The following is a 21,601-nucleotide window of genomic DNA, read 5'->3' as shown; positions in this document are numbered from 1 at the left end:
GGGTTGGTCGCGGGGCGGGAGGAGACGAATACTTAGCTAGGGATTCGCCGCAGAGGAGCGGAAGTCGGCCGCCGGCATGCTTGAATTGTGAGGAGGGTGAGGAGGAGCATTTGCCGCCTTGGCCTCTGTCAGCAGGTGAGCGTTGCCGGCACCTTCTTTAAAGGGCTCCGGGCTCCTCAGGCCCAGCGGCGGGGGAGTCCGTTGTGAACGTTGGTCACACTCCTGAGGGGAGACGAGCAGCGCTCACGCGGCGTCCTGGGGCTCGGGCCCGGGCCCGGGGAGTCGGGCCTGGTTCGAATCCCGCTCTCTCCTGCTTGAGGGCCGCTGGGAGGTTTCAGGTGGACAGCGCCGTAATGGGGACTTGAAGTCCGGCCTCTGCCACTCAGCTCCCTGGGCCACGTCTCCGCGCCGCGTGAACGGGACGGTGGAAAACTCACGGACTTGAGTCGTGACTGCATAATACAATTAGAGACTTTTCTGCACCCCGTAGCCAGGGTCGGACCGCCGTCGCGCCCTGCCTGGGAGACTCCAGGCGCCTGTTGGACCCATCCTCTGCTTCCTGCCCGCGACCAGTGGAAAATGAACGCGAGCCCCATTTCTCTCTTCACATTTTTCTAGTAAGCCCGTTAAAAAAAAAAAAAAAAAGTAACAAAACCGATGAAACGAATCTTAATGTTATTTTTAACCCAGTGTAGCCAAGATCTTATTTCCCCATGCGATGGGTATAAAAAATACAAATGAGGTACCTTGCATTCTTTTAGTAAGTACCAAGGCTTCGAAATCCCATGCGTTTTACGGGTGCACCTCCATTTTCATCGGAAGGAGTCGGCCTGGCTTTTAGATTTCATGAAATGGAGAGTTGAAAATGTAGGTTCACATGCCCACGCCGTCTGTCCCCAACTTAGCAAGTTTTCCAGGAGCTCGACTTCCTGTTGGGTTTTCAGTGTAAACGTTGATCAGTTAGAATTCCCTGACGGCGAAAGTGCTGTGCCGCCGGGGCACGAACTGCGTGCACGTGTTCATGAGCCCCTGTGACAAGTGGTTGCTGTATTCCTGGACGGTGTAGGTGTGAAACAGTTTGGATCAGCCACTGTTCAATGTGTGGTTTTCTGTTGTCAGGATAAGAAAGTCGTGTTAGAGACTCTACATGCTTTGTTTCCTACTATACTCCCTTCCCCAGCCCTAACCTCAGCTTCGTTTGGCCAAATTCTCTTTCGGTTCCTTACAAATCTGACCTGGCATTTCCAGCGCAGAACTTCTACCCAGAACCCGCTCTTGGCATGGCTGGCACCTTCTTGGCACTCAGATCTTTGCGTTCAAATATGCTTTTCTCAGAGATGGCTTTGCAAGGGTTCTCTGGTCACTGTTCAGACTCATGGACTATAGGCCTGAACAGCACCTATTCAAGCCACTAGCATTTCTTACCCAGGCACCTCGGTAGTGTTTGTACAATTGTAAGGCCCCTTGATGCTAGGCATTTTTTTCCTTTTTGTATATCTACATTTCACATTAAGTTAAAAAAATGTTTGTGGTTAAAAATATTGACAGTTTTTTCTTGGAGATGATTTGGCTGCAAGAAAATCCCCATTTATGATCAGCTATGATTTCTTGGCAGTCATTGGGCATACTTGCAAATTTTTGTAACTGAAAAAATCTAATTTTCAAATTATTTCCAAATGTAATTCAGTTGTTTATGTGAATACTCAATTTTATGATGAAGTTGCTATGATGTTTTCTAGACATTTAATTAAACACTTATTCATTCCAACTTCGTAGTTTTCTTTTTGCATTGTGGAACTTTCCCCCACCCCCACCTTTTCGTACCCGCTGAGAAGCTCATCAGCCACAAGCATTATGTCTTTGGTGCTAATGAAGAAAATGGCTCTCTATCTATAATGAGTACTCCATATAGCGGGCTGAATAATCTTCCGTTATAAACCAGATCATGTCATTACCCTGCTTAAAACCTTCAAAAGCTTATCATACTTAGAATGAAACCTAAGATCTTTACTGTGGCTTAGGAGGCCCTGCATGGTAACCTCAGCCGACCTCTTGGGGCCTCATCTACAAGCCTTCCTCTTGTCACCACTCTCCAGCCTTGCTGGCTTTATTTAGTGTATTTCAACATACCAAGTTTATTCCTGCTGCAGGGCTTTGCACTTGCTGTTCCCTCTGCCTAGAATGTGCTGTCTTTAGTCAGTTGCATGGCTGTCTCATTGTCATCATTTATGGTTCAACTCAAATATCCCCTCAAAGAAGCCTTCCTGGACCACTCTAGTTTAAAGCAGCCCTTCCTTAATCATATCATCCTGTTTTAGTAGCATTCAGATCTAGTAGTACTTAACTTGGTTTTAGACTGCTCATCTCTCATCATCGGTCAGTAGATTGACAGCTGATTGAGGGTAGAGATCTCTGCTGCCTCACATTGACCTGAGTGTATTTAAAAAAATAAGTTGATATAAAGGGCTTAATATAGTGCCTGGAATGTGAAAAGCACTCTATAACATGAACCGTTAGTAGTATATAGTAATAAGGAGATAAGTCTTTTTTTGTTGTTGTTAAGATTATTTATTTATTTATTTATTTATTTGAGAGAGAGAGCATGTGGGCTCACAAGTAGGGGGAGTAGCAGGGAGAGGGAGAAGCAGATTCCCTGCTCAGCAGGGAGCCAGATGCAGGGCTGGATCCCAGGACCCTGGAATTATGACCTGAGCCATAGGCAGATGCTTAACCGACTGAGCCACCCAGGCGCCGCAAGAGATGTCTTTATTCTTCCTACTATATTTCAGGTGCACACCTATTTGGAAAGGTAGAAGAAATACTACAACAAAATACATTTTTACCTATTACCCAGCTTAAGGAGTCAAACATTAGAGATGCAGTTGAAAGGTCTTGTGTACTCCTGTCTCAAACCTAGTCCTTTCCCTTTTTCCTCCAATGTAACCACAACCCTAGATTTGGTGTTTGTCTTCTGTGCATGTTTGTACATCTTTATATACAATATATAGTATTTTCATGTTTTACAATTTTATATAAATGAAATCTATGCAAAAAAGTTACCATTCTAGGCATGAGACTGCTGTCTTTAGAAAGGCCTGTTTGCAAGGTTGGCCCTTGACTGGTCTCTAGGAACTTGGATTTCATGAAGTTTCCTGTCATACTGTAAATTTTGAGTGCCTCATGATACTTAAACTGTATAATGTAATTTATGTTGAATACTCCTTTCCTTCTGGGGTCTGGAATTTTGGTGCTTGACCAGTCCCCAGTAAATACCCTGGGCAGAGTCTCTAATGAGCTTCCCTGGTGGGACACAGTTCACACGTGTGGTTACAACTTTCCTATAGGAACTAAGTGCATCCCTTGTGACTTCACTAGGTGAAGATTCTTGAAATCTTGTGCCTGGTTTCCTCTCGACTTCACACCCTGTGCTTTTTCCCTTGCCTTACTATGCTTTTTACCATTTCACTATAAGAAGCTATAGCTGTGTGTAGGCTCTGTGCTAAATCCTGTGAATCCTCCTAGTGAATCCCTGAACCTGGGATGATTTTGGGGACCCCTGACATGGTGACATACTGGATATATACTTACAAGGTGATGTGAACCAGGCATCTATGGCCCAAAATTTAAGGAGGTTTTCACTCTCGGGGTCACCCAAGTGCCCAGCTTGTCTCTGTACAACCCTGAGGGTGAGTGCCTCCTGAAGTATTCACTCTATATACCCTGCTTGCTGCACTCTAGTCTCAGCCATTGCCTTCTGAAACTTTTTTTTTTTTTTTTGTCTAATGTAATGCTTTTGCAGTGTATCTACATTTACATGTATGTAACTCTGATTCATTTATTTTTACTGCTGTAGCCATGCTGTCTGATGTGGTAGCCATTAGCGACATATGGCTATTTAGATTTCAGTTAATGAAAATTAAATAGAAATTTCAATTCCCTAGTCACTCTTAGTCACATCTTATGCATTTAATAGGCATCTGTGGCTGGTGGCTACCACATTAAACAGTGTGAGTAGGCAACACCTCCAAGTTTCCTTGGACAGTATTTACTTATCCATTTCCATCTTGTTTGATATTTAGGCGGTTTCTCATTTTCTACTGTTACAAACAGGGCTTCAGCGGTCCCTGTTGTATATGTCTTCTTGTGCACACATGTAGGAGTTTCCCTAGCATACATATCTAGGAGTCGAAATGCTGGGTTATGGAAATATCCACCTTTCTAGATACTGCCAGTTTGCTCTTCAACGTGATGGTTGCTGTTCTTATTCCACCAGTAGTGTTGCTATTGCTCGGTGACCTTATCAACACTTGGTACTGTCAGAATTTTTTTTTTTTTTTTTTTTTTTTTTTTAAGAGCGAGTGAGCACAAGCAGGGAGAGCAGCAGGCAGAGGGAGAAGACGACTCCCCATTGAGTTGGGAGCCCCATGTGGGACTCGATCCCAGGACTCTGGGATCATGACCTGAGCCGAAGCCAACAGAACCAACTGAGCCACCCAGGTGCCCCTTGGTGCTATCAGATTTTTACATTTTTGTTTTTCTGATGGGTGTACATGAGGGGTTTCAGTTAGCATTTTTCTGATTAGTAGTGAGGTTCAGCTATTTGTATCTATTTATTGACCATTTGTCTTCTGTGAATTGCATCTTCATATCTTTACTCATTTTCCTGCGGCATTGTCTTCATCTTAATTAGTGCAGAAGTTCTTTTTACATCTGATACCTGCCTTTTTATTTGTTTGGTGTTGTTTGATATTCAGGATTTATTGTTATTATGGTAATGTCATCAGAGTAATCAATCTACTTAGAGTTGGTGTTTTTTGTGCTTTGCTTAAGAAATTTTACCCTGAGGTTGATAAGATATCCTACTGATAAGATATCCTTTCTTTCTTTGTTTTTTAAAGATTTCTTCTAGAAAGAAAGAAGGAGCGAGAGTACAAGCGGGAGAGGCAGAGGAGAGGGAGAGAGAGAATCTTAAGCAGACTCCTCATGGAGCACAGAGTCCAACACAGGGCTGGATCGCAGGACTCTAAGTTCACGAACTGAGCTGAAACTAAAGGTTGGGCACTCAACCAACTGTGCCACCCAGGTGCCCCATCCTATTATGTTTTCTTCTGGAAGTTTTACTTTTCATATTTAGCTTTTAAAAAATCTACTTGGAATTCATTTTTGTGTATGAAGTGAAGTAGGACTGTGATTTAGTTTTTCCCAGACAGAAACCAGTTCTCCAGTTTCTTTTACTGAGCCATTATGTGGTTTTCAAAATGTGATCGCCTGTGGATCCAGGAGATAAACTCTTTTCATAATAATTCTAAAGTGTTGCTTGCATTTCTCATCTGCACTGTACTGCACTTGTACTCTACTATTAAAAAGCAACGGTTGGGTAAAACTGCTTGTGCTTTAGCAGGAGTCCATGAGGTGTCCCCAAACAGTAGTCGCAGTACTTGTAGTTGTCATTGTATGCCTCACTGTTGCTACACATTCAATGTTAAAACAGTTCCATTTAAGAGTGTCCTTGAAGAAGCAGTGAAAAGTAGTAATCGGTATTAAAACTTAGCCCTGAACCAGTCTTTCTAGTGTTCTGTGTGGAGAAATGGGAAGTTTGCATAGAGCACTTGATTGCGTGCTGAAGAGTGGTGGTAGTTGAGGTAAGGCACTTGTACAGTTGTTCGAGTTGAAGTGGAACTGGTGACTTTTTTCATGGAGCATCTTTTTTACTTGAAAGGATGAGACTGCAGTTATTCAGTTAGGATATTTGACAGGTGTTCTCAGAATGAATGAAATGAGGTGGTCACTTGGAGGACAACTGATGGTTTGTTGCCAATGATAAAATTCGAGCTTTCAAGCAAAATAGTCTTTGAGAAAACTTTTATTCGCCACAAGCCTGACAACTTCTCAATATTTAAAGATTTTTCTGAGGAGATCAGTGGTGATACCAAGAAGGTATTAAAAATACTGTATCATGGGGCGCCTGGGTGGCTCAGTGGGTTAAAAATACTGTATCATGAAATGTAGTAATTCAGTAGATCAGTATTTTCCAATAGACCGATGGGTTTCAGTGTAACAGTGTGAAAAGTTCACTGATACAGTTTCATATTCTTCGTTATAACTAACTTGAACATACTACTAGTTTTTGAGTTGTGGTATAAATAAAAAAGTAGAATATCTCCAATTAGCTGAAAAGGATACAGCATTCCTCCCTCTTCGAGTTGTGTATCTGTCTGTGTGCTGCTGGATTTTCTTCATGTACTTCCATCAAGACAGCATATTGTAACAGATTAATTACAGAAGCTTGTGTGAGAATCCGGGTCTCTTCTATTAAGTCAGACAATTGGGACTTTACAAAATGTAAAACAAAGCCATTCTTTTCACTGCTTTGTTTTGTTTTAATTTTTTTAAATTGAAAAAAAAATCTTTTAAGAGAGAGAGATTATGTGCACATGTGAGGGGTGGGGGAAGGGACAGAGGGAGAGGAGATAATTGCAAGTAAACTGTGCATGGAGTGTGAGCCGTCACAGAACTCAATCCCATGACCCTGAGACCATAACCTGAGCCGAAATCAAGCGTCAAAGCAACTGAGCCACCCAGGCACCCCTCACTACTTTGTTTTTACTTATTTATTTATTTATTTATTTTTAATTTTTTTTTTTTTAAAGATTTTATTTATTTATTTGACAGAGAGAAATCACAAGTAGATGGAGAGGCAGGCAGAGAGAGAGGGAAGCAGGCTCCCTGCTGAGCAGAGAGCCGGATGTGGGACTCGATCCCAGGACCCTGAGATCATGACCTGAGCCGAAGGCAGCGGCTTAACCCACTGAGCCACCCAGGCGCCCTATTTTTAATTTTTTAAAAAGATTTTATTTATTTATTTGACAGAGAGAGACCACAAGTAGGCAGAGAGGCAGGCAGAGAGAGAGAGAGAGGAGGAAGCAGGCCCCCTGCTGAGCAGAGAGCCCGATGCAGGACTTGATCCCAGGACCCTGAGATCATGACCTGAGCCGAAGGCAGCAGCTTAACCCACTGAGCCACCCAGGCGCCCCACTACTTTGTTTTTAAAAACATATAGTTATTCTTCTGAAATAAGTGATTTATGTTAACATCTAATGGATTTATTAACTGAATTAAATATTTAAAAAATCATCAGTTTTATTTTCTAATTTAGTAAATATACATAGATATAATTCTTATCCCTTCATGTATTTATTTATTTTTAAAAATATTTTATTTATTTGATAGAGCAAGAGAGCACAAGCAGGGGGAGCAGTAGGAGGAGAGGGAGAAGCAGGCTTCCAACCAAGAAGGGAGCCCGATGTGGGGCTCAATCCCAGGACCCTGGGATCATGACCTGAGCCAAAGGCAAACGTTTAACCATCTGAGCCACCCAGTAGCCCCATCCCTATTCCTTTAAACAACAGCTCTTTAGGATCCTCATTAATTTTATTTATTTATTTATTTATTTGACAGAGAGAGAGAGAGAGATCACAAGTAGACAGAGAGACAGGCAGAGAGAGAGAGGGAAGCAGGCTCCCTGCGGAGCAGAGAGCCTGATGCAGGGCTCGATCCCAGGACCCTGAGATCACGACCTGAGCCAAAAGCAGAGGCTTTAACCCACTGAGCCACCCAGGCGCCCCTCATTAATTTTTTTTAAGAGATCTTATTTATTTATTTGAGAGAGCAGAGCAGGGATAGGGACAGAGGAAGAGGAAACAGACTATTCGCTGATTGGGGAGCCCAGTGTGGGACGTGATCCCAGAACTGTGGAATCATGCATGACCTGAGCCGAAGTCAGAGGCTTAAGAGATTAAGCCACCCTGGTGCCCCTCATTAGTTGTTTTCTTTCTTTCTTTCTTCTTCTTTTTTTTTTTTTTTTTTAAGAGTTAATGTTTTTCCTTTTTCATTAAAAAATAATTTTTGTAAGAGCAGTTAGAAGTTCATAGCAAAATTTTCCATATGCCCCCTTCCCACCTTCTGTCATGCATAGCCTTCCCCACCATTAAGATCCCTCACCAGAGTGGTACATTTGTTATATCTGATGAACCTACATTGACAAATCATTTGTCATTGATTGACAAATCATTATTACCCAAAGTCTGTAGTTTACATTAGGGTTCACTTAGTGTTGTACATTCTATGGGTTTGGACAAATGTGTGACACATGGCCATCATTACTGTCTCAGAGTGTTTTTCCTGTCCCCCAAATCTTCTGTGGTCCACCTAGTCACCCCAAGCTCCGCTCATTAATTTTTAAGAATCTAAAAGGGGTCCCAAGACCAAACCCTTGAGAGCCTCTGTATGAATCCATCCTTTCCCTAGTGATTTGTAGCCTCTGTTTAGAGCAAGTTTCCATCCAGTCACAGGTCTCTTCCATAGGCCTGTTTATCTCTTCCTATGCCAACACCACATTGTCTTAAATATTACCACATTAGAACCAACCTTTGTAAGGCTAGTTGTAACACTTTGTTCTTTATCCTTTCAGAGGTACTGTTGTTCTTGGTTTTTGTTATTCCACAGAAAGTAGGATACACAAATACTTCTTCCTATTATAAAAGTAATATATGGGCAGGGGGACCGGGGTGACTCAGTCAGTTAAGAATCAGACTTCTGATTTCAGCTCAGATTATGATCTCAGGGTTGTGAAATCAAGCCCTGTGTTAGGTACGCTCAGTACAAAGTCCGTTTAAGATTCTCTCTCTCCCTCTGTCCCCCATTCTCTCTCTCTCTTAAAAAAATAAGTAAAAATAAAGTAGTATGTTCAAAGAAATAATTTTTTAAATAGAGAATTGCAAGGAAGTAAAAATTACCCCATTAATATTCTGATGTATAGCTTTATATTCTATCTGTGTATATATATACATATGTAATGTTAACCTCAAAACTATCAGTTTACCAGCAAAAATGGGTTTATTTGGGATTAAGAGAATTGCAGTATACACACACATGTGTTCACATGCATGCATATGCACACGGTTTTGTGTAACTACACATACACTTTTTGCATATGTATATATTTAAAAAGGTGGGGTCATTCTTTACCTGTCTTTTATGTCTGACTTTTTACACAGTCCTGTGAATGTATTTCCGTGTCATTTAATGTTCTGCTTCATTGTTTTTAATGGCTACATGCATTTGTGTGCATGATTTATGTAATGATGTTCTGTGCTGAAATTTTATTCACTGTGTTTCACTCTCAGAAGCCTGACTACAGTGAACCTTCATGCTGCTTAATCTTCATGTGCACGTGTGACTCCTTAGGAATGATTCCCAGGAGAGGACTCGTTGGGTTACAGTGAGGGCTTCAGTTGTGAGAAGGTGTGATCAACTTAGATGGAGGTGGAAGACTGTGGGAGACAGTGGGACAGGACAGATAGAAAAGAGTAGCAGTAGGCTTTGGTAGGAGAGTCCTGATGAAGTGAACATGATGTAAATGGGAGAAGGAGAAGCCAGCAGGGGCCTGTCTTTACTGCTGGTTTCCATGACTGATGTTTGAACAGGTAAGAAAAGGGCAGAATAAGCCAGTGGATGTTGTAGGGTTGGAGGACTAGCCTCAGCCTGGATCCCTCAGACCTTTCCAGGAGTTTATAGGGGAGAGGAGGTTTTCTCAAGGACAGAGGCCCCCAGTGCCTTTAGTCTTTTGGGAGTCTGAAGAGAATCTTCTTTTGCTCTGCATTAAGGCCTTCCCACTCTGGACAGCCTTAATACTAGCTACATGGGGACTGTTGGGAGTGTGGCCTGGTTAGTGGGCATCTCCTCTGGTGTAGGAAGCCAGATAGCCTCCTTTATTGTGTGCCATGTGGGATGGGTGAACAGTGATGGGGAACGGGCAATTGCAGCTGAGTACGGACATCCCTAGAAAGCAGCCCCTGGGATCAGAAGACCAAGGTGGAGGCCTGGTCCAGGTTAGAGAATGTATGGACATTCTCTAACCTTCCTGGGCTTCCGCTTCTGCAGCTGTAAAATGGAGTTAATACCTGCCTCATCTTGTCATTGAAAGGTTTGAATTGGGACATGGAAAGCCCCTACAGGGTGCAGACCCTTTTAATTGCCTAGTAATCTTGAGTTAGCCAGTTAGTCACTCTACCTTCAGTTTCTTCATTTGATAAATAGGGAAAATAATACATACCTTGTGATAATTAAATGAGATGAAATGTAGGAAAGAACTTTAACGTGCTAAATCTCAGCATAAATGTTACTGTTGGTGGCATGTGCAAACGGTTGCCCCAAGTATGTACAGGTGCCCCTAGCTACCACCTGAGCATCACAGGCATCCAGCACAGCAGATCTGGATTGTGCTAGCAGGAAAAGATGTGTGCAGTGCTGTGGATAGTAGAAGACATAGAGGTGAAAGAGCTGGTCATGTTGTAGACTCATGCTGGGATTTGATTTCAAAATCAGAACGTGAAGTTAAAATCACATATAGTTACATTTAATTATCCTTTAAAGTCCCCACTCTTGCTCACAGAGTGTCTCTCAGTAAGTCCAGAGAATCAGCTCCTCTTCCAGCGTAGGAACAGGTTGCCTTTTCTTGGGTTTGGGACCAGCCAAAATATTGAACTTGGGTTTCAGGACCCTGCTAGATTAAACCTCAGCATTGCACAGTGAGGGGCACATGGGAACTGAGAGCAGTGGAGGAAGTGGCAGATTCATAGTTCCCATCATTTGTAACTCTTGTCTCAGGTTCACTTGGGTCTTATGCTCATTTCAGCTTTCCATCCTTTAACAAATATTTATTGATCACTTACTGTATGTCTGATGCTATGTTAGACACTGGGGAACAGCAGGGGAAAAAAAAAAAAAAAAGACCATTCTACTTTACATTCTAGTTGGGGAGCTAGAAGAAAGCCAAAAATCTCTTGGTTTGCTAGATAGGAGTGCTATCGGGGGAAAAAAAAGCAAGATGTGTGGGGTAGGAGATTCTGGAGTAGCCAGTTATAGTTTAAATGGAGTGGCTTGGGAAACTGAGTTTCATAAGCCCTGCAGGAGAATAAATGAATGCTATGGAATGGCCAGTGCAAAGGCTCTGAGGTCAGTCCTGCCTGTGTGTTTGTGTACAGTGAGGAACCCATAGAGCTAGTGGAGGGAAAGAGGAGAGCCATGGGGATGAGATCTGATGTTGTAGAGTGTTACAGGTCATTGCAAGATGTTGGGCTGACCTTGGCCTTTTGTCTAGGCAAGAGAGGAGTGTACTGGAGAATTTTGAGCAGAGAAGGGATGAGATGCTTACCAAGATCATTCTGGTTTCTGTGTTGAGAAAAGCCTGAAGGACGGACAAGGGAACTAGTTAGGGGACTGTTGCAGTGGTGAGATAATAGTGGCTTGAACGAAGGTGGTAAAAACTAGTTTGCTGTGGATATTTGAAGTTAGAACTACCATAGCATTTACTGTCAGATTGGATTGGGGTTGAACAAGGACATAAAGTAAGAGGGAACCTGTAAGGGCATTATTCTTGAGTCTCTGGATAGACTTGCTATTAATTGAGTTGGGGGAACTTATGGGAGGAGGTGGGGGGACAGATTTGGACAGGTTAAGTTTGAAGTCCTACCAGACACCTGGGGGGAAATGTGGAGTGGGTAGTTAGATGTGTATGAATTTGGAACTCGAGTAAAAGTTCCAGCTGGAGCTCTGTTTGGGAGCCATCAGTTTATAGTTATTTAAAACCATGCTGCAAGGCCGAGATCTCCCAGGGAATGGGTGCAGGCAGCTGGGCTTGCTGATGTTAAGTGGGGAGATGAGTGGCTGGAGAGGTGGGAAGATAATTAGGGGAATATGGCATCCAGGATGTAGATGTTGAAGGCAGAGAAGGTGTGCAGAGAGATGCTCGCACTGTTTGAGTAGTCATTCCTCTGAACACTGGCAGCTATATTTGAGAATGTGAAATACACAGGTTGCAATTCCAGCTTGTGTTTGAAAATGCAACATTGCAGGGGCGCCTGGGTGGCTTGGTTAAGTGGGTAAGCTTCTGCTTCCAGCTCAGGTCACGATCCCTGGGGGCCTGGGATTGAGTCCTCAGCCCTGCGTCAGGCTCCCTGCTCCCTGTGGGGAGTTTGCTTCTCCCTCTCTGCCCCTACCCCTTCGTTTGCATGCTGTCTTTCAAATAAATAAAATCTTAAAAAAAAAAAAAAAAAAGAAAGAAAAGAAAAATGCACCATTCCAGCCACGTATGGGAGTCTAGTAATGGCTGTTGGAAGGAGACAGGCACAGCATACAATTCCTGTGCTCTGCTCTAAATACAGCTTGAAAGGCTTCTGAGACTTGACATGTCCATGGCCTGGCCCAGGGAGACTTGGGCATGCATCTAGGTACTGTAAGCCAGTTTCCTTGTCTGTAAAATGGAGATCTGATAACCTTCACCCTAGAACATTTATGAGGATTCAAAGACAAACTGCCCCTGAAGTGTTCAGCCAGGCCCAGGAACTTAGAAATTTCTCTGTAAATGTTAATGATGCTGTGACTCACCAGGCCTCTGCTGTGGGTTCGAAATGCTGCAGTGCAGGTTCCTCACTGTGTCAGCCTCATGGGGTTACTTCAAGCATATCCACTCACCTTTTTCATACCCCCCAATGAGTCACACCACTCTTGTCATTCCAAGAAATCTTAATTTCTTTATTGTTTTTTTGACTCAACAATTTTTTTAAAACTTTTTGTTTTTTTCTGAAACGTTCTTGTTATGAGCCTTTTGTTTTGTTCTCGTTAAATGCACTCGACCCAAAATTGGTTTGGCATATCGAAAAGGAGACCAAGGAGGGATTGGGGGGGGCGGGGAAGGGATGGGAGAGAGGAGGAGGCCCGAATGGACACGGAGAAATCAAGGGTGAAAGAGGAACACAGAAACAGTGAGAAAGACACAGGGAAAGTGGTAGAGACAGAAAGGAAGGCAAGGGAAACAAACAAACAAAAAATACCCCCCCCCCCCGAAAAAAGAGAAAAATACTAGATTTAAAAGGAAATGAATTCAGGAGCCCAAGGAAGGGAGTAGGAGAGGAAACCAAGACCCTTCCTTCTCTATACCGTCCCAGCTGGGGTGGGGTGTCAAGGCACCAGGTCTGGTTGGGGTGAGGGGACACCTGGGCTCTTGGGGGTGGCTTTGCACTAGGCTGCAGTGGTGTCCAACCCCACCAGGGGGCCCTGCCATGCAGCTCTGAGACCTGGGACTCCACCTTAGTGATTTTGGCTGGAATGGGAACCCAGGGACCCACCCCACCCTCTCTCCCCCGACTGTCAGTGTCTGGAGAGAGGGGAGGGCTGGTCAGGGGCAAGGAAGCAGATTCTTCATTATACTTCCAGTCCCCGGTGAACTCTCCCACCAAGCCTGTTCTCCTAGCCCTCTTGCTGGTGTCAGAGGCAGCCCCTGGCGCTAGCTGGACTCGTGCTGGGCCCTCTCCATCATCCCTCCTCTTGCTAACTCTTCACAGACCTCTGGCTGCCCCTTTCTACAGTGGAGTTCCTGGCCTAGTGATGCCAAGGAAGCCACAGAGCGGTTTGGCCAAGACTGTCCCTGCCCTTATTTCTCTTCCCCACCTAGACTTACCCATGGTATTCAGCTGAGAGGTTAAGCCTCCCTACCCGAAAAAGCTAGAGATGGAACCCAACCCTGCCTTCTCCCCACACCTGTCTCCCTACATGGGACAAACCACCATCTTTGGTCTGACCCCTTCTCCCCTAACTGATGGGGACAAGCCAGCCCCAGCTCCCCAGGAGAAGGGAGGGGCTTTCTAGCAGCAAAAAGGGTTCCTCCAGCCACCTACCTGTCCCTTTCCCCCAGTTCCTCCCTAGAGCCCCCCCCCCTTAACCCAAAGTAGTTTATGGCAGCAGCAGGCTGAGACCCAAGATGTTTGAAAACTCATGGCACTTGTGAGAAAAGAGGGAGGGGCAAAAGAGACAAGAAGGGGTCAGAGTAGAGGTGGAGGGCCACCCCTGGGACAATGGCAATGACAGGGCTGGGCTACTGTGGCAATGGGACTACCCTACTCTCAAGGAGTTGGGGGGCAGGGTGGGAAGGCCAGGGTGAGCGGCTAGAGAGGAGGGTGCTGGAAGAGGTACTCAGGAGACATCCCCAGCCCAAAGCTTCTGGAGTCTAAAGTTTGGGACAGAGTGCCTAGAACAAGGGTGTCCTGACTGCAGACCCTGGTACCTGGCTTTGCCTTCCCTGTAGGAAGGTGTAGGGTAGGGAAGATGATCTCTCACCTTTGCGGCCCCCTTCCCCCCAAGAGAGAAGACAGCTTCATCACTCGCAGCCTCCCTGTCACACCCACCACCTGCTGCCTTCACTTTTCTTCCCCCATCACCCGCTCTAGGTGGGAAATCAGTCCCTTCCTCCACACCCAGAGTCCCAGAAGCAATATACAAGAAGCGAGAACTCAAAGGGACAGCGCAGCCATCTTGGCAAAAGCATCTTTGGGTGTAAGGGTGCCTCCCCTGGGCCAGTGGGGAGGGGAGGGGGAGACAGGCCCCGGTCCTGGGGCAGGCAGTGAGGTACACGCCCCAGGAGGGCTGACTGATGCCAGGGAACAGGCGGAGCAGGGAAAGAGGCGACAGAAACGGTGCCGGGAAGGAAACAGGTTCTTTGTTTCGCTGTTGCTTCTAGATTTTGTTTTCTGTCTCTGGATTGTAAAAAGCTGCTCTGGCGGCCCGCCCACCCCGGCTGGGGATGCACACATACACGGAGAAGTCCTGGCTGCCAGGGCCCAGTGGCGCCACTCTGCTCCGGAGAAAGCCCCGGGCTGGCTGGGCCACAGGCTCCCGGTGGCTTCAAGTGATGAGATTTTCTTTCTTTCTTTTTTTTTTTGTTTTTTTGTCTTTTTTTCTTTTCCATTTCGTTGAAATATTTACAGCAATGGGGAAGGAGGAGGAGGAGAGGAAGGGGTAAGATGGCCCCCTAGGGAAAGATCCAAGCCCAGGACCCACTCCCCAGGGAGATCCAGACCCAAAATCTGCTCCCCAGATAGCCGAGCCCACAGGACTGGGAACTGCCCAAATATGGCCACCCCTGTGGGCTGGCGGCCCTGCGGGGAGTTGTGCTTCATCAGGAGTCACCCCAAGGTAGGGGGTCACTGGGTGCACTTGAGGAGGCTGATGGGCAGGCTTGCTGGGGAGGCAAGGACGAAGAGCAGAGGGAAGGAGCTTCAGAGAAAGTTCCACTTTTAAACCAGCAGCCACAACCACCCATTCCTCTTGCCCTGGAGCTCTCTCGGGAGAGGCCCGAGTCTCCAGGAGTAGGGAACTGTAGTGCAGGAGGAACCTGTCTGTTCCCACTGCTCCTTCCTGGTGCAGCGGATAGGCTCCATTCAGTAGGGCCTTTGACCCAGGGAAACCAAAGCCCTCATTTTCCTCCAGAGGGTAGGAAGGTAGGGGTGAGGGGGAAGTAAAGAGTGGGCTGCACCCATCCAATTTCTCCTTCCTTACTCCCTTGGGGACCTCTTGGCTCCTCCTTACTGCACTTCCCCCAAATCGAGCTGGTGCGCATGGCTGGTAGGAAACCCTGTCTGTGAACCCTGCACCACAGGCCCCCACGGCAGAGCTCCTGAGGGGCCTAGAGGGCCCACGGCTGAAGGGTACCTGGAGAGAGTGGCCCACCAGCCACTGCCTCCATGAGTCTCCCTCTCCCACTGGAGCCCCACCCAGGGTTCCCTCCCTGGCCTGGGCCACCAGCCCCTGGTCCATGAGGTCCCTCAGAGACTGGTGACCAGCTGCATCTGCCCATCCCCATCGGGCCCTGGCCCCTCAAGGCCCGGGGCCGCCAGGTAGCCCTCGTGGCTGGGCCGCCGCACCTGATAGTAGCCCTGCAGGGGGTTCCGGGCCACCAGGGCCGGTGGGCGCGAGGTGTAGTAGATTTCCGGGGGGCCGGGGGGTGCAGGCGGGGGTGGGGGCAGGGCCTCACTGGGCCCCTCGGGGCTGCTGTCCGGATAGGAGGGCGAGTCCCGCAGGTTGGCCCCACTGGCGTAGAGGGAGTCCCGGCCCGGAGGGGAGGATAGGGGCCGGCTGGTGGCCCCATCCTCCGCAGTGCAGCTCTCCGACTCATCCAGATCACTCTGGTACAGCACCGACTGGGCCCGGGGCAGCAGCAGTGGCTCCTCCAAGGCCTTGTAGAGAAGTTCGATCTCTGCCCGGTCAGCACCCCCGGGCCCGCCTGCTTCTTCCTCGCCACCACCCCCTGGCACAGGTGGCACGGGGGGTTCAGGTGGTGGGGGGCCCTTAGCCCCGCTGCTGCTACCCCGCAGGTTGTTGTGTACCAGCTCTGAGATGATCATCTTCTCGAAGGCAGCAGCATCGGCCAGGTTCCGGCCTCGGGGAGGCTCAGAGGCCCCGTCCCCTGGAGGGAAATCCCCACTTCGCAAGGAGTAACTGTTGTTGAAGTTGCCGTTGAGGGGCAGTGTGTCCATGCCGCAGGCTTCCCGGCCTCCCAGAGGGTGCTCTGCAGGCAAAGGGGACCCAGCTCAAGAGGAGTGTGGGCAGTGATGGGTGTAGCCACATGGGAAGGGGGGTGCCTGCTTCCCCGGGGGCTGGGATCTCCTGTTCCCATTCTTCCTCACTGGTAGTGGGGATAGCAGCCCAGAAGCAAGTTGGTGGAACGGGGGCGGGGGGAGCTGGGGACCAGTTCCCTCTAGGTCTCCTCCCGCTGGAGGTTCAGAATCTCAACAGTATGAAGAGGCCTCGTGATCGGCTGCATTTCCTGTGCTCTGACCATCATCACCTTCATTGCTTATCTGAGGACCAAATATAATCCCCTCTGGCTGTATGTGTGTGAGGTCTGTGTGGGGTCTGGGTGGGGACGGTGGTTCAGGGGCACCCAAATGCTTCTCCCTGCGTGAGGCCATCCCTGGAGGCCACTACCGCATTCCCCTCCCGGCCTCAGAAACATTACCAGGCAAGTCACACTTACTGGGTTCCCGGTAGCTCCCTGTAGGTGCCGGCCAGGAGGGAAAAGAGAGAAGGTGAGAGTGTGCTTGGAAAGTCAAGTCCAGGCTCCAATTCAGGAAGCACTAGGATGCCCCAAGCAAAGTAGCTCGGGATGCAGACCCCACCACACTCCCTGACCAGGGCTGTCACCCTCTTCCTGAACCAGAGAGCTCTTACCTGGGGAGTTGAAGACAGGAGGTGAAGAGGGATTGAAGCCCACCGACTCAGCGATGAGGGTGTTGTAGGGGCTAGTGCCCCCACGGGGCTGCAGCACAGGGTTGGTCAGCAGGTGGTTCCCCATGGTACCTGTCCAGAACACCAGAGGTCACAAGGTGGCCCAGAGACATTGGTCCAGGAATCTTGAGGGACAGAGCCAAGGGCAAGGGAAGGGATGCCATCTCACCTCGGTTCAAGGTGGGGGTGCTGTTGATGTCGCCTGCCATGAAGGAGGACTCCGTCTGTTTCCTCACCGTGTCATTCCACATCCTCCGGATTCGGCTCTGGGGACACAGCCTGGCTGTGAGTCCCCCTACACCCAGACTGCCCACACTCCAAGATCTTTCTGAGGCCACTTGCCTGCTGAGCACCACCAGGGACCTGGGCTGGGTGCTAACCTGCCTCGGGGTCTTGGGTCCAGTACTCAGCCCCAGGGAGCCCTGCCCAGAGCCCTGGCCCCTGCCCAGATACCTGGGTCCCTGTGTAGTAGCGGGTGTTGCTCCGCATGGCTGAGGTCTTGAGTGAGCCGTGAGCGCCCCCAGGTGGGGAGCGGATGCAGCAGTAGGAGTGACGCAGGCACTTGCTGTACTCCTTGTGCACCTGGAGTAGGAGGGCGTGCAGCTGGTAGAGGGGGCCTCCGCAAGCCTCAGAAACCTCGTTGTCTCCTGTCCGCCAGCAGCTAGCCAGGAAGGCAGGCACTCTCCCTGCTCAGGCCCGTCCTTTCTCTACATCCACTGAGTTTTTCATTCATTCACTCAACAGATCTTTAATGAGCATCTGCTATGTTCCCAGCATACTTTAGATCCCAGGGACGGTACAGAACCAATCATTCACACAGCCCTACCTCCAAGAGCTAGTATTTTGGTACATAGAGACATATGTAGATGCGAACAGTAGCACACTATATAGGATGTCTGATGCTGCTGGGTGCTGTGCAGACCAAAATGGCCAGGGAGTCCGGCAGTGCTGGTGGGTTGGTGGATGTGGATGGGGGGTTTTGAGTTCAAATAGACCAGGGGAATTCTCCTTGAGGAAACATCCTAGCAAAGATCTGAAGGAGATCAGGCAGCAGGCCTTGCGGATATGTAGGGAGGAATAAGAACAAACCCTGAAGAGGGTCCCATCTAGCTCTTTTTTTTTTTTTTATTGTTGTTGTTCATTTATTAAGATTTTATTTTTCAGAGAGAGAAAGAGAGTGTGCACAAGCAGGGAGAGCAGCAGGCAGAGTGAGGGAGGGAGCAGCAGGCCTCCTGCTGAGCAGGGAGCCCGAAGTGGGACTCAATCCCAGGACCCTGGGATCATGACCTGAGCTGAAGGCAGAGGTTTAACTGAGTGAGCCACCCAGGCGTGCCCTGTCTAGGAGTTTGAGAGAAAGCAGAGGAGAGGATGGCTGGAGGGGAGGGAAGGAAGGTAAGCCTGGGCAGGAACGTGTGAGCCTGGGCGTTCCTGTAAGCACGTTGAAAAGGAAACTTTATCACTACAAAACTTACAGTTTATCTTGTACCTATTGAAGTAGAAACCTTCCCTCTGGGTGGTTTGTACCCCCACATTGTGGGTTGGGGAGTTGGTCCTGTTACCACAATCCTGCCATGTGCTCCCCCATCTCCCCAAATCCGTCCTCCTCTTTCGCTCCCCCAGGTTGCCATATCTTGCTCTGTTCTAGAACCCTCTTTACCCCTGCCTAAATCCTCACTGACCCCAAGCCTGTGCTCCCCTCACAGCAGACCCAGGTCCCACTGCAGAAGGCACTTGGACCCCTTCCCTGACCTCACCTTCTTCTGTAAGGCGCAGTGAAAGACAAAGATGAAGACCCCCTGGAAGGCGTTGAAAGTGGTAAAGAGATAGGCCATGACCACTGACTCCTTATTGATGAAGAGCAGGCCAAACGCCCAGGTGAGGCCCAGCAGGAAGAGCAGCGCGATGGCCCCCAGGGCCCAGGATCTGGGGGGGCGGGGAGGGGGACAGGGATGTCAAAGTCCTTGCTAGTGGAGAAACCTCCTTCTGCTGTCATGTGTCCTTCTTCAGGTAGGTCTGGATGCTATATGCAAAGACCCATCTGGGGTGCGTGGGCCTTTTGGGGGGGGTGGGGGGGAATTGTCTACATAGTGGTATTTTCACCCGCCCAGGGCCTGAGCTTGGGGTTTGGGGTTTTGCAAAGAACAGTCATTTGCCTTCAGCTTTAGGCCGTATTTCTGGAATACAGGGGCAGAATGCTGCCCATTTCTCTTTAAGTGGACTTACTTTTCAACTTGGCCTCACCCTAAGAAGTATGTCCCCAAAAGCACAGATTGGATATGTTAATAGTGTGTTTTCTAATACTTGTTAAGTAGATACACAACAAGCAAAATAAAACACGTTTGTCCTTCAAGTCATACCCTGTGATACTGGAGGTGAGCACACTGCATTTGAGGAAGCCCTGGGAGACCAAGCCTGGTAGGGGCTATCAGGGGCAGGGGTGTAGGGAAGGGGCGCTCACTTAATGTTGTCCAGGCGACTGGAATCGGGCTTGAGCACAGACGAGCTCCGGACCATCTTGTGCAGGGTCACCATGAGGAACACCAGGTTCACCTGGGGGTGGGGCAGGAGCGGGGCTAGGCTGGGGGGTCCCTTGGGGTCCTCCACCTCCCAGTGTGAACTCCTGCCCCAGTCTCAGCCTCAACGCCCCCTTCTTCTGGGCCTCCTCTGCTGATGTACCTGACCTCAGGTGCCTGCGGACTGGTAACAACTGTCTGTTAATGTGGCTCCTGGTGGTGGGAGGACAGGGCTCACAGCCTGACACAGGCAGGGGCTCAAATCACAGTTCCTGGATGGACGGGCTTTGGTATCGGAGCTTTACAGACCCACTCTGTTCTTGTCCTCTTAGTTGGCTGCTCAGTTTCGACGGTTTTCTAACCAGCCCTCTCAGGGCTTGGGTAGAGTGGGGGCGGGGCTCAAGGGTCAAGGCTACCTTGTATGAAGGAGGGAGACCTAGTACTGTGGGTACCACCTTCCCACTTACCACAATAACAAAAGAGACAGGTCCAATGAAGCTCCAGATGAAGTAATTGTCCACTCGGAGCCAGCAGCTGTAAAGGAAGTGGGTCTGGGGTAGACAGAGGCGGGAAAGCCCTTCCCTCCCATCTTAGCCCCCAGGGGCTCTGTAGACCATGGCCTTAGATCTCAGGAGCAGGAAGGCCGCTGCCCTGAAGGTCCTGGCCCGGGGATTCTGCTGAGCAGGGAGCCAGGCAGGAGAGACCCCGGGGGGATGACTGGTGGTGGGGGGGGGACGGGACACTCACGCCTTCTCGGTGCCATAGCTGCGGTAGTCGATGGCCGCCGCGATGCCTACTACCAGGGCTGGGAAGCAGTAGCCACCCAGGTAGTAGTACTTGGTGCGGGAGTACTCGCTCTCAAACACTTCCACCAGCAGCAGGTAGAGGTGCACGCCCTCCAGGCACAGCCAGGAGAAGGCAGCCAGGAAGAAGTAGTGCAGCAAGCCGGCGAAGATGGGGCATGCGATCTAGGGGCGGCAGGGAGGGGCACCACAGGTGACGGGCTACCCGGGCCAGCACTGCCTCTCCGCCCTCCTGCCTCTGCCCCTAAACCCTGGCCCACCTCATACTGAGTCTTGTCTATCCCGACCAGGAAGAGCAGCTCAGCCAGAAAGAGGTTGATGCACAGGTTCTTGTGGATGGTGTTGCGGTCGGTCTGCAGCCCCCGCAAGAAGCAGAAGGTAGAGATACAGATGGCCAGGCAGACGAGGGAGATCACGATGCCCACCCAGGTGATGACCGACAGCAGCAGCTCGTTGATGCGGCCTTGGTACTGGGGATAGGAGCAGGGGGCTTGCTCAGCACCTCTGGCCTTGCACTGGCCAGGCTCACCCTGGGCTCAGCCAGGTGCTGGTGGTGCGCAAGGTTATAGGCCACGAGTACCACCAACGCTGCCCATCTGGCCTTCTGCCCCCTGGCCAACTTGCTGGCCCCCACCCTTCTGTAGGTGGCACGCTCACTTCCTCATGCTCTGGGAGGCGTGTGGAGAGATGACAAAGATGACACCAACTTGCTTCTCCAGAGTGCCTTGGGAGAAGGTGGGACCATGACCAGAAAGAACCAGACATGTGGCCTCCTGCCCCGGGCAAGACTGGTGCCACCCCCCAATGCCCACGAAGCTCGTCTTCCCTGGCACTGCCCATGCAGCGCTCTCTAGGATGCCATGCAAAGCCAGGCCAGCAAGTGGGCCTGCCCAGAGGAGTGGAGCGCCGGCCAGCTTACGATCTCGCGGTGAGCCATTAGCACGGCAAAGTTGGTGAGGTGGCTGCAGGCACACGTGGTATGGGTCTTGTTGGACTCCACCAGGCGGCAGCCCTGGGTTGACCAGTAGCCCAGCATGGAACGCTCCGAGTAGTTCCAGAAGGAGCAGTTAGCATTGAAGTGGTTCTTGGCCTGTTGTGTGGTGGTGGCCGGGCAGTCAGATCCAGGGAGTCCCGCTCCAGCCCCCAAACCCAGCTATGGGGACG

At 49.2% G+C, this 21,601-nt stretch overlaps 1 protein-coding gene and 1 long non-coding RNA gene across 9 annotated transcripts in view; one reads left to right on the top strand and one right to left on the bottom strand.

The window, feature by feature from the left end:
* Positions 1-38: 38 nt before the first annotated feature.
* Positions 39-21,363, top strand: LOC309863351. Of its 2 annotated transcripts, XR_014311004.1 has the most exons (5): positions 39-135; positions 18,825-18,996; positions 19,434-19,493; positions 20,728-20,866; positions 21,157-21,363. It is a non-coding gene; the product is annotated as an uncharacterized lncRNA (long non-coding RNA). The 2 variants fall into 2 exon arrangements; XR_014311003.1 differs by lacking the exon at positions 19,434-19,493.
* Positions 14,753-21,601, bottom strand: part of ADGRL1 (adhesion G protein-coupled receptor L1) — a 41,628-nt gene continuing 34,779 nt past the window's right edge. For 5 of the 7 annotated variants that reach the window (XM_082728021.1, XM_082728022.1, XM_082728026.1 and 2 more), the window contains 11 exons: positions 21,357-21,527; positions 20,698-20,907; positions 20,382-20,602; positions 20,102-20,168; positions 19,580-19,671; positions 18,876-19,044; positions 17,575-17,703; positions 17,291-17,387; positions 17,065-17,193; positions 16,871-16,888; positions 14,753-16,402 (listed from right to left, as the gene is read on the bottom strand). In XM_082728021.1, the coding sequence (XP_082584147.1) occupies positions 15,660-16,402; positions 16,871-16,888; positions 17,065-17,193; positions 17,291-17,387; positions 17,575-17,703; positions 18,876-19,044; positions 19,580-19,671; positions 20,102-20,168; positions 20,382-20,602; positions 20,698-20,907; positions 21,357-21,527 (2,046 nt within the window). In that variant the 3' untranslated portion in view covers positions 14,753-15,659. The remainder of the gene's footprint in view (positions 16,403-16,870; positions 16,889-17,064; positions 17,194-17,290; positions 17,388-17,574; positions 17,704-18,875; positions 19,045-19,579; positions 19,672-20,101; positions 20,169-20,381; positions 20,603-20,697; positions 20,908-21,356; positions 21,528-21,601) is intronic. The other 2 variants (XM_082728024.1, XM_082728027.1) reach the window with 1 other exon arrangement.

The sequence above is a fragment of the Mustela nivalis genome, assembly GCF_964662115.1.
Source record: "Mustela nivalis genome assembly, chromosome: 1".
NCBI classification, from domain to species: Eukaryota; Metazoa; Chordata; class Mammalia; order Carnivora; family Mustelidae; genus Mustela; species Mustela nivalis.
The sequence above is the reverse complement of the archived record's forward strand: the minus strand, read 5'-3'. Positions and strand labels throughout refer to the sequence as shown.